The sequence below is a fragment of the Triticum aestivum genome, chromosome 5B, assembly GCF_018294505.1.
Source record: "Triticum aestivum cultivar Chinese Spring chromosome 5B, IWGSC CS RefSeq v2.1, whole genome shotgun sequence".
In the NCBI taxonomy this organism is placed as follows: Eukaryota; Viridiplantae; Streptophyta; class Magnoliopsida; order Poales; family Poaceae; genus Triticum; species Triticum aestivum.
The window spans coordinates 521,016,654-521,032,951 of NC_057807.1; the positions used below are offsets into that span (position 1 = coordinate 521,016,654).

At 45.2% G+C, this 16,298-nt stretch overlaps 1 protein-coding gene across 1 annotated transcript; it reads right to left on the minus strand.

Annotated features, from left to right (window-relative positions):
- Positions 1–4,702: 4,702 nt before the first annotated feature.
- Positions 4,703–8,562, minus strand: LOC123112902 (aspartyl protease family protein 1). The gene is made up of 10 exons (XM_044534001.1): positions 8,145–8,562; positions 7,775–7,907; positions 6,927–7,165; positions 6,592–6,816; positions 6,377–6,512; positions 6,211–6,284; positions 6,005–6,107; positions 5,862–5,919; positions 5,337–5,408; positions 4,703–5,229 (listed from the first exon to the last, which is right to left on the minus strand). Exons 1-10 carry the CDS (start codon positions 8,423–8,425, stop codon positions 5,000–5,002), a joined length of 1,551 nt encoding a protein of 516 aa, XP_044389936.1. The 5' UTR covers positions 8,426–8,562; the 3' UTR covers positions 4,703–4,999.
- Positions 8,563–16,298: the final 7,736 nt, after the last annotated feature.

The following is a 16,298-nucleotide window of genomic DNA, read 5'->3' on the forward strand; positions in this document are numbered from 1 at the left end:
CTTTCTTTTTTCCTTTTTCTGCTCCCAATAATAATTTCTCACCATGCGGTTTAGATCATCACACACTTCTAAGAAAGCTTGAACACACTCATAATATATGTGGGAATAGCTTGCCTAATCGCTCTAATAAACACTTCTTTACCTGCTTGAGTAGGGTGGCCATCAAAAGTGAACAAACATTTTGTCAATTTAACCTGCAAGTTATGAAATTCGCCTTTTGACATCCTTCCATCCGGAGTGGGCAGTCACAAATACTTCTCCTTAAAACCCGCCGAAGTGACCTCCAATACATTCTTCACATTATCCATGACTGCCTACGGACACGAGCTCCCAACCAACATCGAACATTTGGAGGGGTTTATCAACTGCCTGGTGGCATTCGCATAAACCTCCAAAATACTTTTAATGTAGTTTGCTTCTTGGTCACATGCTTTAAAGAACAAAAATGTGTCATTTGCGAATAAGAGGTGTGAAATTCCCAGTGCCCTCCTTGTGATTTTCAGCGAGGACAAATCCACTGACTCAATACCCTTGTTGATAAGAGCAGAAAAAACCGTCAGCAACAAATATGAACAAATATGGGGATAATGGATCACCTTGCTGAAGACCACGCGACGGTGCAACCGAATCCAATATGCTCCATTAATTTTTTACGGAGTATCTTACCGAGGCCACACACGGCATTATCCATTCAATCCATCGATGAGCGAAGCCAAGCTTTTGCATCATTTGCTTAAGATAATTCCAATACACCCTATCATAAGCCTTTGAGAGAGCTAGCTTATATGCACAACTAGAACATGAAGGCGCACGTTGTTGCCCCGCCTATTTTAATCTAAAAATGATAGAAATATCTGCAAAAATTGAGATGGTACCAATATATCTACTAAGTATGAGTGTTATAGATACTGAATATGGGTGTTGAAATCACAATGCCTCAAACATGAAGCTCCGTCTGACTAATATGCCATACAATAACCTGGGTGAAATTCACTGAAGTATTACAAGATTTACTTCAGAGGGCAGAAAAACAATCGATTGTAAAGCATAGTCGCAAGCTAACACTTTCAACAAAGTTGTGCTATTCTGATGCATAATTCTCTGCTTCTGTTGTCATGAGCCTGCAAGAGGTATGATCTCAGCCCTTGGTAAAAGCATGAACTTCGCTGGCGACAACACTGAAAAATAGGAATGCAAAATAACACCAATTAACTATGTAATGGAAGATAATATCAGTAAGTAATCTTGCGTACAACACAATTTCATATTATATTCTTGTAACACCTCAACAAAGAGAAAAAACCACATATAAAACCATGAGCTCTACTAACGCCAGCTTCATGCTCTACACTTCATACTTAGTACACAACTAATACTCTCAAATTTAACTTAAAATGACAACAGGAAATGAACAAATGATGGTCCATTTGTATATTGTAAGCAATATACTTTATTCATCCGTTCTCCCTATATAGAGATAATGACTGGAAAAAAATCTGCATAGTTATGCTTTTGGTCAATAAGGTAATTTAATAGTCGAATGCAAAATGAATGGTGTTATTTCCAGTTTCAAAGCAGAGAATTCAATGATGTTGTCCAGTTAATCAAGTTTAAAAAATATTTTATGTGTGACTAAACCTAAAGGCAATTGACATATATTAAGTTGGCTTTCCTAGCCAAGATGATTTGACAATCTTTATTGGAATTCTTAAGCATGATTAGCTGAATTATTATGATTGTGTGCAACGCTCGATGCAGAGGCCGGGGTTAACCTCATTTTTGAAAAAAAATACAGCCGAATACCAGAAGTCTACTGAATTTTAAAATGACAGCATGGAAAGTAGTTAACAAAAACTAATCTTTAAACTGATACAAAATATCTCACATCATTAAATGAGTTTCTTGTTTTACCTTTCTAGTAAATCGTTGTTAACATTACTGTCTAATATACATAACAATCAAGCTTTACAGAAAGCAAATTCCATCTATGGCTACCTTGGCTTCATTGAATGTCAAAAGGCAAGGATGGGTCGAGTTCTGGCAAGGATGGTCTTCCAATTCCAAATAATTTCTCCAACGCACAAACATAAAATTCCTGCAAAATTTAGCATCCAAGTATAACCGCAGCGATTACGAACTATTCGAATAAATACAAAATCCACGTCGGGCCTCCCTGTTCATCTGAAAAAAAAAGGTCAGGAAAGAAGCACGACAAGAAAAAGAACGAACAAAGGAAGAATGCACAGCTAAGAAGAAATTCTACTAACATCTTTCAGGCACCATACAAACTGATCGCCTAGGAGCCCACCATGGTTTCATGCAGCAGAGAGACCAAGAACTTCAGAGGAGGAAAAGGGAGAGGGAGACGGGTATCGTTTGAGTGAAGGAAGGCGACGTGGCCGAATGCAGCCGTGCGTCGAGCCGTCGACTCGGCCACCTCCAGGACGCACCATGTACGACCCAGGCAACACTTCAACTCCGGCGGATCCAGATGCTACCGTCTCCAGCATCATCTTGCCTCCCAACCGTACCGAGTAGGCAACATGGATCAAGCGGAGTCTAGGACTCGCACTCGCTCATCCTTGCGGTGGCGCGCGATCACAAACATGGCTCAGCTAGCTCTCTTCCCTACGTGTACCCTTCCTGGCCCAGCACGGAAGTGGATGGCACGACAGCGGCAGCGTGCGCTGCCGCGCGGGGATGGACGGATGCATCGGTGGGAGAGAGCACGGAACGACTGGTTGGGAGTATCCTCTTGTCAGATTTTTTTAGAAACTCCTCTTGTCAGAGATAGGTACGCTTTTGACCATCGATCGGCCCGATTAAGGAGATAATTGGTAGGTCGATTTGCGGAGTGGCTGCCGGGTCACGTGGGCCGAGTGGGCCGCGCGATTGGCAGGGTCAAAAATAGCGAGATGCGCGTGGTGGGAGGACGGGGAAATCTGCAACGTTGGTACCTCTGATCGGATGGCTCGGACATCAAATCGCTGTGAGGGCTTGTGGCTAGCTCTCTTTTACTGTTTCTCAATAACTCCTCGGGGGACCCTTCTCTGGCTTAATATGATGAATACATTCAAAAGCTACAAAGACGTTATGAGTGATCATACCTCCGAGAATAAATGCACTTTGAGCAGGAGAAACAATATCATCTAGAAAAGGCCGCAAGCGATTCACTAAACATTTTGAAACCACGTTGTACACAACATTGCATAGACCGATGGACCGAAAATCCGTAATTTTCACCGTATCACAAATTTTCGGCATCATGACAATAATAGTATCATTAACTTTAGGGGGGCATTATTCCAGTGCGAAAGAATTCCTTTAGCGCAGAAATTATACCTTCCTTCACCGTAGTCCAATTGCGCTGAAAAAATCACGCGGGGAATCTGTCCAGCCCTTGCGCCTTCAGTGGGCCAATTTGAAAAAGGCCATCTGCGATCTCTTTACCAGAGAACTCCCCACACAAAACATCATTTGTCTCCTGGTTCACAACTGGAACAAAAAATCAGTAATGAGTGAATGATCAATGGTGGGGTCGGCTGTGAAAATAGTTTCAAAATATTCAGTAGCCGCACCCCCCATCTCTTTGATCCCCGTGTGTACAGTACCATTCACATCCTCTAGCTTTTTGATTCTATTCTTCCGAGCACGCCATACTGATCTTGCATCAATTTTTTGTGTGTTACGATCCTCTTCCTTCAACCATGTTGGCTATAAATGTATTGCCTAGTCTTTTCCATCAGATCGGTCTTTTGGAGTCAAGAGGTCTTGAGTTTAAGACCTGGCTGACGAAATTAAATTGCAGCCCATTTTTGGTCCACCTTTAGGCCTAACGGAGATCTCTTCCATCAGATCGGTCTTTTGATTGCATCGACTAGAGTATGCACTTCTACAAACCAGTCTATCCGCGACCGTTGCATCCACATCAGCTCCTCTGTGTACAACAACAGTTAATTTATCTAAACGTGAGTGCTTGCAAGCACTTCTAAAAGTGATGGCTCCAATTGTTCGTCCATCCCATTTACCTGTTCGAAGAAGCCATCTACGTTTGTTCTTGTCCATCCCACAAGTTTTTTTCCCCATGGAAACTGACCTTGTAACATGGTTCCCAAAAAAGTACAGCTTGTTAAGAACATATGCGTTGAGCTCGATATGCGTAAGCATCGACACTAAAAATACATCGGGTTTGCTATGTCTGATCTGCGTGAGAGAGTGTTATTTCTAAGTCGGTAGAACTGTATGCCGTGAAGCGGAAAATTGTTCATGAAGTGTCCAAGTGTTCGGTTCAGCTGCACATTATTACCAAACCTAAATTTGCATGCAACCTTCAAAAAGTGCAAGTGGAACTTTCAACTTCCTAATCGGACATGGAACCACATCCAGGAACTTCGCTCTGAAAATGAAAATTTCTCAGTCAATTTAGAATTAGAAGTCCTATACAAACGGCAGTTTTTTCCTTCCCAAATGATAAGTGCCACAAGTTCTTTTTCTATGAATAAACACGCTCCCCTCATTGGCATCATGAATACCACGGTGCAGGGAGATTCCATAATTGATTGATTCGACTCCATGTAAGTTCAAACCTACTTCCTCCATAAAGAAGTATAAGAGCGTCTTTAGTGATCTAAGCGCTCTTATATTTCTTCAGAGGGAGTACCTGATACAGTTGTGTAGCTGAAAGAAACAGTAGACAGCAGCATGCACGAAAGTATACGACAGTGAGTATGATCATTATTCTGTGGTTTCACTACATATACATGCGCGTCCATCTCGTCACAAACCCCTCGGCGGAGCGCGTTATTGCGAGTGTACACTTATCAACACCTGAAGTAATCAAAGTAAAAATGGCCTACGTCTACCTACGCAACTCAACTCATCCTGTGTGTTCTATCCTGTACTGTACCAACTCCTACGGCAACTACAAAAAAAAGAGTGTGAGAGCGTGTGATCATGTATATCCATGTCAACTTCAAACCAATACAAGGCAATGGTGGGATCAAAGAATGGCAAGGAGCAGTGGAGAGATGGCAGCGAAGAAGGTCCTGCTGAAATGCAAGTGGACCGACGAGCCGGACGAAGGCTTGGCCACGTCGATCTGGGTGATGTTTGGCGAAGGGCGCTTCGCAGCTTCGGGGTTTGAGCTGCCTGGTCCGGAGGCGGGCTTCGGAGGGACGGCTGAGGGGTTCGGGCTCACCGGCAGCTTGCTCGAGTGGTCGACGCTGTAGCCTGGTTCATGATGACGATGACAGGCATGGTGTGTAAGGGCATATTTCTCGGTAACCAAAATTGAAACTGAAGAACCGCTTCGGGGGATGTCGAGTCGAGGTACTTACAGTTGAAAGATTTCCATCCCAAGACCAGCCTCTCACGGTCGAACACTACCTTGAGCCCGGACATGAAGTTCTCTGCACCGGAAGTGAGCAGACAGCAGTAAGAACGATGACGTGGATTATCGACGGTGAGGAGGTTTAGGACACATCAAGGCAAAAAGGTACGTACAACCTTTATGGGCACAATGCTATTAACAAAGATGTTGCCCATGGATAGTTAGTGCTGAAATATCTAGGTTTTATAGCATATAAGAGGACATAAAACTGACAAATAAAGCTAGCAAAGCGGGTCTGAAAATGAGCAAAGGCATCTGAAAAGTAGTAGTTATTCATTAATCATTGGTTCTTTGCAACTAACACATGCTAACAACTCCATCCAGGAACTCAAAACTAGATGGGTTAGAGAGAATCTAATTTGGTTCTTTGCACACCTCAACTGTCACTACCATGGTTCAGACTGAATCTAATAAAAAAACAGAGCACAAGGCAACTTTAGATAGTGCAACAGTGTAGAGTACAGGAGCTCACCCCCAATCAAGTTAACACCTTCACTCTTCATAATAGCCAAGCAATAGCCAACAGGGCTCTGTTCCATATAAAAGAGCAGCAAGATTAAATTCACCAGCTAGCTTACATGGCTGGATGAAATTATATGCATCGAGTTTTCTTACCGAAGAAATGTCCGTTATGGTGATTATCGGATCATTAACAGGGAATATACTGCCACCTTTCGCCGTCAGGCTTATGTTCGGATGACTAAGAGCTCCCTTGGCACTGGAGAGAGCAGCAGCATATCCATCAGATACAAAGGAGCAGTGGTTTGTAAAAATGTGCCTCACATATCAACATATCATGCACTGTTGCTAGACAAACTTACCTTATGGTGTAGCAATATTCAAAAGGCAACGAAGAATCGGCCTGATTTCTCTTTTCTTTGACTTGTTTATCGAACTGAATTAGAACGTCAATGAATATATATGAAAATCACTGTGAAAATATAAAACATTGTGGAACCACTTGTATAATGTGGGAAATCTACTTACAGCGCTGGTAATCTCGGTATACATTGGGTCGGAGAGAGCTGTGAACGAGGTACCGGAGTCCACGACTGCGCTGAATTTTGTGCTGAACGTTTTACCTCCCGCCATAGCTCCTATGATACTAATGTTGTAGTATGGACTGCAGAAATAGAAGTCATGAAAGGTCAGAGACCTATATTGTTTGCTTGTGAAACTGTGAGAAATGAAAACAGACATACTTGTGTTTGTAAATGTTCAGCGGAGTTTCCAGCTGGTCGGCGCTTCCCGTGTCCCCGAAGTTGATCCTGCCATGACCATCTTCCCCGAAGCACATGGAGAAGGAATTGGCGGCGACTCCTTGGCTCGCCAGCAGACTCGGCACTGACTTGCTGTCCATGCCGAGGCCGAGCAGGCCATTCGGCGCGGCACTGCCTAGAAATGAACCCGTCTGGACCTGTCCACAGCTAACAATGCACACAAATTCAAATTCAAATTCAAATTCAAATTCAGCACAGAAAAGTGAGCAGTGACTCAGAATTGCGCATTGTCATGTACTAGATCACAAGGGACATACCCGAATGTTATGGGGGCTTGGGTGATCTTGGATTTCCCGGACTCGGTCGCAAGGTACAGGACATCCTCGACGAGCACCCCGTTGGACGACGTGTTGTCCGACAGGTATTCGATGCTGTAGGGGCAGCTCTTGCTTGCGGCACTGTTGCATTCAGTCTGGAGATCGCACAGGCTGCTGCTGCAGGGGACCTTGCGGCTCGTGCTCGACTTCCGCGGGCTGTACACGTCGAACTTCAGATTCTGCTCAAAATTTCGCCATTGAAACGCGGTTACATTTAACACATTATTAAGCAAGAACATGAAGAAGAGACATGCATAATTTTTACTGTCAAGGGTCGTCAATTAGGATACCATGATTCAGCAAACGTGTGTAAAGCGTAAATAATTTTCACTGTCACAAGAGCCATCAATCTCAACCTCCAACAAGATTACAGTACAAGAACATAAAGAGAGGGGCCAAAAGCCCTGGGTTAGTAGTAGTAGTAGTAGTGTTTTCTAAGCTCCATGAGGCAGGCCCCAGCTGAGGCTGTCATGCTCCGGCAGAGGCCTCCCTAAAGCAGGACGGTACGTGTGGTGCTTCCGTGATTGTTTCACTTTTCTTCCCTGAATTATGCTCGCAACAACTCCATCTCGCAAGCATGTCGACTAGTAGTAGCAGTACCAACTTTTTGCATCTCTACCATGCAAGTGCAACAACTAATACTACCGTAATCTTCTGGTAGTTAACTAATTAGCCCCCGGAAATATCTCTGGGATCGACGGACACGAGGTCGAATCGTAAGAAATTAACAGAGCAATGGCGTCGAATCGAAGCGGGAGGAGGAAGATGAAGGTGGTACTGGTACGTACCCCGTATTCTGGCGAGGAGAGTGGTGCGCACTTGAGGCAGTCGCAGGGCACCCAGAAGAGGTCGCTGCCGGTGTCGAGCGCCACCAGGAACGTCACGTTCGGCGTCCCCAGCGCCACCACCGCGTAGTGCAAGCTGCACAGCCAAAGCCAACCACCACCACCACCACCGCAAACTTCTTTAGCACAAAAGCGAGAGGAAAAAGATGGCCAGACAGTCTGGCCGTCTGGGTTGGGTGACAGCAACCTCCTCCTAGTTCCTCCAATCGATCGATCGATCGGTGCGTTATTATCGCTACCAATCTCTCCTCTCTTGGGGATCATTGAGACGATGAATTGACGACGACGATGGTGATGAGAGGGGCGGGCTTACAATCCGAAGGCGTTGAGGCGGTACGTGTCGTTGCCGTCGGCGAAGGCGAAGGGCCCGCCGCCCGGCGCGGGGGCGGCGGCGAGAGAGAGCGAGCGGCGCCGGAGGTCGTCGTGGCCCGCCAGCGCGGCGTAGTACTCGGCCGTGCCCGGCGCCGGCCCGGTGCGCAGCCCCGCCCACCCCCGCACCGTCGCCGAGTACCGGTGGTGGACGTCCAGGCTCAGCGCCTCCGCCCCCGCCGCGACGAGGGCCAGAAGCAGCAGAGCCCGCGCCGCCGCGGCCATACCGGCAGCAGAGCAGGCAAGCTAGACTCCACGTCTCCACCCCCCCACGGCTTAAAAAGCTCGCGCCTTTATTACGGGGAGGATGGAGGGAAGGAAAGGAGAAAATATATGCGTTGGTGGTGCTCGGCCGCGGCGTCGCTATTTAATCAATCTATCTATCCTGCTGCCGGAGACGGGAAGAATGATCGGTGAGGTGAGGTGGCCGCTCTGTCTCCGCGGGAGCGGCGGCGGGGCCCGGGGCGCAGCGAGAGAGAGCGACGGGGGGCGTTCGTCAGTGAGCTGGAAGCTTCGCCTCCGTTGGACTGGACCGGCGTCTGTGCTGCTGCCGTGGCCCCTTCTGATTTTCCGTTGGGAGGGAGAGCCGGAGATGGATGGGGTTTGGTTTTCCGTTTGGGTTGGGGGATTCTCCCGTGCGGTGGGGTGGGGTGCGGTGGGGTTGGGGTGATGTATGGGTTGAAAAGGGGTGTCGACGAGGCCGATCCGATGACGGGATTTGGGTCCTGGGTTCACACCGGTTGGCCGGCCCTGCCCGACGTGTGTCGTCGCCTAGTTTATTATTCAGGTCAGCTGGGCGATGATGATCACGGCGAAGCAAGGAGCAGAGTGGTCGAGTCCAGTCTCCAGCGCAGGGCGTGCGGCCAACGTGGTGTAGGTTTTCCACACGGCAGAACAACGGTCAGGGGTGAGGGGTCAAGGTGCGAGTACACCACGGTGGTGCCTTTGCCTGCCCAATAAAACGTTCCCGTGGACTTGGACCCTGCCACACATGTCTTTGTTGCCATCTATACTACTCTAGAAGCTTTTGTGAAAGGCAGAAGCATTATGAATGGGGCGCTGGCCCTACATGAGTTACTCAATTACACTTATGTCAAAAAGAGGATGGGGTTGGTTCTTAAACTCGATTTCGAGAAAGCTTACGACAAAGTTAACTGGGAACTTCTTGCTTGAGTGTCACAAACTTCGAGGTTTTGATCAAAAATGGTGTGGTTGGGTCGAGCAGATCCTTCGCAATGGCACTGTCAGCATCAAACTTAATAAAAGTGCGTTTTATACGTATTGACAGAGAAACTGACCGGTTGGGCCCGCCCGTCAGGCGCCACGCTGGCCAGTGCGCGCGTGCCCGTGCGCTGACTGGGGCGAGGCCGGCTCGCACCGTTTAGGTCTCGCTGGTGCGACCGAGCCAGACCCCGACCCCGCTCTGCCCTCTTCCTTCTCCTCGCGCCCTCGCCGGCGGCTGCCTCCCCACCCGCCACACCACGCCGCCGTAGCCATGGATCGAACTGCTTAGGCGTTGTCACCTCCCCCGCGGCTGCTCCTCCCTCGCGCCCTCCTCTCCCCCGCGGCTGCTGTGCCCTAGGCGACGATGGCCTCGGCGACTCCGGCAGGCGGCGATGGCCGGGGCGATGCGAGCGGCGGCGACCTCCCCCGCTTAGGCCTCGATGGCAGTGGCGGCTACTCCAGCTCGGAGTACAGTAGCGAGGACGAAGATTTTGCGGAGCGGCGTTGTCGATGGAGCAGAGGCTGAAGATGGCGCGAATTTGGGTGGCCAACCCTAGCACCGCCCATCACTGGACTCATGGCTTCGGTGGTGTTTTGTAAGTGTTCCACTGTTCCATTCTTGCAAACTGAAATTGGGGATTAGGGTTAGGGTTTACTGCCTGCATGTTTAGCACTCTAATTGCTAGTCCTAAGTAGAGCAGAGAAGTATAGTGGATTACATGAGTCCTAACTAAAGCAGAGCAGCATTATGTGTTACCTAACTAGAGCAGAGCAGAGCAACATTAGTGGATTACATTGTTATTTCTTAGTCCAAATTGTCAGAGCAGCATTAGGTGTTACCTAGCTAGAGCAGAGCAAAGCAGAGAAGCATAGTGGATTAAATGAGTCCTAACTAGAGCAGAGCACCATTAGTGGACAATTCTGTTAACTACTTATCTGAAAATACAAACCATCAGTTTGCTGTGAGTTAAGTACCCACTCTGTAATTAGGGTTGTATTGAGATAGTTGTTTACATTGTTTGATTTTGTAGTAATTGTTTAGTTTATATGTTAACTTAAACAAAGCTTTGTTTATATGTTAACTTAAACAAAGCTTTGTTTATATGTTAGCCTATTTGCTAAGTAAAATTGTTTATTAACCATTTTTGGTTGTTATTTCATTTTGCAGTTTGTATGATGACATTTTGGATGTTAGGTTCTATTTTGATGCTTCAGAAATGTTTGAGCTGAAGCTCTGCAGTTCAGATGTAACATACCTGAATATGATTGCAGTGATGGAAACCCAAGGATTTAGTGAATATGATCTGCTATTTCACATTGAGAATCCACATTTAGGGGAGAAAGGATTGGAGATGGTAGAGTGTAATGCTGAGTTGCAATTAGTAAAGAAGCAGGTTGAGGAGTCTAAGGTCTTAAATTTGCTAGTGAGGGCATGTCCACCTCCTTGCAGCCAGTTTGAGAGGCAAGAATTATCCACTGGTGTGTATGAAGAGCCTGTGTTATATGATCTCAGTGAGCCACCCATCTATGTGTTGATGAAGAAGGAGTTGCCTTTGAAAGTCAGAGTAGCAGCTGCAGTGTAGCTCATGGTACTGGTGTTTGCACACAAGAGAGCAAGAATGTAAGAGGAAAACTGAAAGCTGTTTTGGAAATAGAAGAAGAAGAGGGATATGATGGCAGTGGTGGTTCTGATTGTGAAGGTGAAGATGACAGTGATGTACCACCTTTTTATATGGGTGATGCTGATGACATAGAGATGGCTGAGGGAAAGAAACAAAGAGAGTATGATGAAATAGAAGAGGAAGAAACAAATGATGAAGAATCTGAGGAGGAAGAATTGGTGCATTATGAGGGTGACACAGAGGTTGAGGAACCTTTTCAAATGGATGAAGATGACAAAGTTGTTTCACAGGATGAAGAAACTGTAATTGTACATGAAGAGAAGAAGAAGAAGAAACAGAAGCTTCCAGTTAGGAGAGAGCCTACAACAAGGACACATTCAAGTGTAGTTCAAGAGGAGGAACCTGATTTCAAAACTTCATCTGATGAAGAAGAGAAAGGATTGTTGAAGGAGGCTGATGATGATGGTTTTGAGCCATTGTCATTTGTGCTGCCAAAGAAAAGGAAGAGCAGAGCAAAGCAGAGGCCTCCTAGAAAATGGTACAATGAGAAAATGGAGGCACCACATGAGCAATTATGTCTAAAGATGTGTTTCTTGGATCAACATCAATTCAGAGAGGCTTTGTTGAACTTACACATCACTCAAGGTAGAAACTTCAAATATCATAGGAACTCAGATCAAAGAATAATTGTAGAATGCAACCAAAAACATTGCAACTTCTTTATGGTGGCAGCAGTTATAAAAGGTGAAACTACTTTTGTAATTAAGAAGATGAGAATTAAGCACACTTGCCCTATTAGTACAGAGACAACAAGGGTAAGTGCCAAGTGGCTTGCATAGAAGTATGAGTCACTGTTTAGATCTGATCTAACAACTGGCATTCAGACTTTGATTGATGCCTGCATGGAGAAGTATGGTGTGGATGTGCCCAAGTCAATGGCATATAGAGCAAAGAACCTAGCTATTGATGCTGTGCTAGGAGACCACAAGAAGCAATACCCTAGGTTGAAAGACTATGCTCAGACAGTGATGTATACAAACCCTGGGAGTAGAGTAGTAGTCACTACTGTAACTCCAACACCCACTGAAAAAAATCCCCCATCCAGGTCCAAGATTCCATGCTATGTTCTATTGCATCAATGGAGCAAGGGAGGGGTTTCTCAAGGGGTGCAGACCATTCATTGGTTAGTTTGTTCACCTTGTGCATTAGTTACATATTGTTTCATCTTGAAATGCATTTGAATGTTTTAAATATTGAATTTGCTTGCTCATTCAGGTGTTGATGGGTGCTTCATTAAGTTAACTACTGTTGCTCAACTACTTGCTGCCACTGGTAGAGATGGCAACAACAATATATACCCACTAGCATTTGGTATTGTTGGGCAAGAGGACACACCTAACTGGTGTTGGTTTCTACACCAACTTAAAATCTGCCTAGGAGGAGAAGAGGGACAGTTTGGTCCATATACAATAATGTCAGATAGACAAAAGGTATGTGCTTGCATCTTATGTCCTTGTTCCTATATGGTTGTTTTGTGCTATATAGTAGCTTATCTAGTTTAATTGTGTGTCCCAGGGCCTACTAAATGCAGCCAATGTTGTCTTTCCTAATTGCAACCAAAGGTTCTGCCTTAGGCATATCTATGCAAAACTTCCAAAATGCTGGGTTTAGGGGGGAAGATCTGAAGAAGTGTATGGATAATGCTGCCTATGCATATAGTGAACACAAATTTAACATTGCAATGAATGACTTTAGAGCTAAATGTGAGGAAGCTTGGGAGTGGCTTTGTCAAATACCCAAGAAAACATGGGCAAGGCATGCATTTGACACAAACTGCAAGACTGACCTTGTAGTTAACAATTTGTCTGAGGTGTTCAACAAGTATGTCCTAGATGTTAGGAAGAAACCAATTAGGACAATGTGTGATGGAATAAAGGATAAGCAGATGATGAGGTGGCATAGGAATAGGGAGAGTGGAAAGATAGCTAGATGGACATAACACCCCATTATAGTTGTTGGGGAACGTAGTAATTTCAAAAAATTTCCTACGCACACGCAAGATCATGGTGATGGCATAGCAACGAGAGGGGAGAGTGTTGTCCACGTACCCTCGTAGACCGTAAGTGGAAGCGTTATGACAACGCGGTTGATGTAGTCGTACGTCTTCATGATCCGACCGATCCAAGTACCGAACGTACGGCACCTCCGAGTTCAGCACACGTTCAGCTCGATGACGATCCCCGGACTCCGATCCAGCAAAGTGTCGGGGATGAGTTCCGTCAGCACGACGGCGTGGTGACGATGATGATGCTCTACCGGCGCAGGGCTTCGCCTAAACTCCGCGACGATATGACTGAGGTGGAATATGGTGGAGGGGGGCACCACACACGGCTAAGGAACGATCCGTAGATCAACTTGTGTGTCATGGGGTGTCCCCCTGCCCCCGTATATAAAGGATCAAGGAGGGAGGAGGCCGGCCCTAGGAGGGGGCGCGCCAAGTGTGGAGTCCTACTAGGACTCCCTAGTCCTAGTAGGATTCCACCTCCCTTGTTGGAGTAGGAGAAGGGGAAAGAGGGGGAGAGGAAGAAGGAAAGGGGGGCTGCGCCCCTTGTCCAATTCGGACCAGAGGGGGGGGGCGCAGGCCTCCTTCCTTTTGGCCTCTCTCCTCTATTCCCGTATGGCCAATAAGGCCCATATACTCCCCGGCGAATTCCCGTAACTCTCCCGTACTCCGAAAAATACCCGAATCACTCAGAACCTTTCCGAACTCCGAATATAGTCGTCCAATATATCGATCTTTACGTCTCGACCATTTCGAGACTCCTCGTCATGTCCCCGATCTCATCCGGGACTCTGAACCCCTTCGTTACATCAAAACTCATAAACTCATAATATAACTGTCATCGAAACCTTAAGCGTGCAGACCCTACGGGTTCGAGAACTATGTAGACATGACCTAGAACTATTCTTGGTCAATAACCAATAGCGGAACCTGGATGCTCATATTGGCTCCTACATATTCTACGAAGATCTTTATCGGTCAAACCGCATAACAACATACGTTGTTCCCTTTGTCATCGGTATGTTACTTGCCCGAGATTCGATCGTCGGTATCCAATACCTAGTTCAATCTCGTTACCGGCAAGTCTCTTTACTCGTTACGTAATGCATCATTCCGTAACTAACTCATTAGCTACATTGCTTGCAAGGCTTATAGTGATGTGCATTACCGAGAGGGCCCAGAGATACCTCTCCGACAATCGGAGTGACAAAACCTAATCTCGAAATACGCCAACCCAACATGTACCTTTGGAGACACCTGTAGTACTCCTTTATAATCACCCAGTTATGTTGTGATGTTTGGTAGCACCCAAAGTGTTCCTCCGGTAAATGGGAGTTGCATAATCTCATAGTTACAGGAACATGTATAAGTCATGAAGAAAGCAATAGCAACATACTAAATGATCAAGTGCTAAGCTAACGGAATGGGTCAAGTCAATCATATCATTCTTCTAATGATGTGATCCTATTAATCAAATGACAACACATGTCTATGGTTAGGAAACATAACCATCTTTGATTAATGAGCTAGTCAAGTAGAGGCATACTAGACACTATGTTTGTCTATGTATTCACACATGTATTATGTTTCCGGTTAATACAATTCTAGCATGAATAATAAACATTTATCATGAAATAAGGAAATAAATAATAACTTTATTATTGCCTCTAGGGCATATTTCCTTCAGTCTCCCACTTGCACTAGAGTCAATAATCTAGTTCACATCGCCATGTGATTTAACATCAATATTCATATCTGTATATGATTAACACCCATAGTTCACATCGTCATGTGACCAACACCCAAAGGGTTTACTAGAGTCAATAATCTAGTTCACATCGCTATGTGATTAACACCCAAAGAGTACTAAGGTGTGATCATGTTTTGCTCGTGAGAGAAGCTTAGTCAACGGGTCTGTCACATTCAGAGCCGTATGTATTTTGCAAATATTCTATGTCCACAATGCTCTGCACGGAGCTACTCTAGCTAATTGCTCCCACTTTCAATATGTATCCAGATTGAGACTTAGAGTCATCTGGATTGGTGTAAAAGCTTGCATCGTTGTAACTTTTACGACGGGCTCTTTTATTACCTCCATAATCGAGAAACATCTCCTTAGTCTTCACTAAGGATATTCTTGACCGCTGTCCAGTGATCTACTATTAGATCAAAATTGTATTCCTTTGCCAAACACAGAGCAAGGTATACAATAGGTCTGTTCACAGCATAGCATACTTTATAGAACCTATGACTGAGGCATAGGGAATGACTTTTCATTCTCTTTCTATTTTCTGCCATGGTCGGGTCTTGAGTCTTACTCAACTTCACACCTTGCAACACAGGCAAGAACTCCTTCTTTGACTGTTCCATTTTGAACTATTTCAAAAATTTATCAAGGTATGTACTCATTGAAAAATCTTATCAAGCGTCTTGATCTATCTATATAGATCTTGATGCTCAATGTGTAAGCAGCTTCACCGAGGTCTTTCTTTGAAAAAAAACTCTTATTCAAGTATCCTTTCATGCTATCCAGAATTTCTATATCATTTCTAATCAACAATATGTCATCCACATATAATATTAGAAATGCTACAAAGCTCCCACTCACTTTCTTGTAAATACAGGCCTTTCCAAAAGTCTGTATAAAACCATATGCTTTGATCAACTCATCAAAGCGTATATTCCAACTCCGAGTTGCTTGCACCAGTCCATTGATGGATTGCTGGAGCTTGCACATTTTGTTAGCACCTTTAGGATTGACAAAACCTTCTGGTTGCATCATATACAACTCTTCTTTAAAAAATCCATTAAGGAATGTAGTTTTGACATCCATTTGCCAAATTTCATAAAATGTGGCAATTGCTAACATGATTCGGACAAACTTTTAAGCATCGATACGAGTGAGAAAATCTCATTGTATTCAACACCTTGAACTTTGTCAAAAACCCTTTTCGACAAGTCTAGCTTTGTAGATAGTAACACTACTATCAGCGTCCGTCTTCTTCTTGAAGATCCATTTATTTTCTATGGCTTGCCGATCATCGGGCAAGTCCACCAAAGTCCACACTTTGTTCTCATACATGGATCCCATCTCAGATTTCATGGCCTCAAACCATTTTGCGGAATCTGGGCTCATCATCGCTTCCTCATAGTTTGTAGGTTCATCATGGTCTAGTAACATGATTTCCAG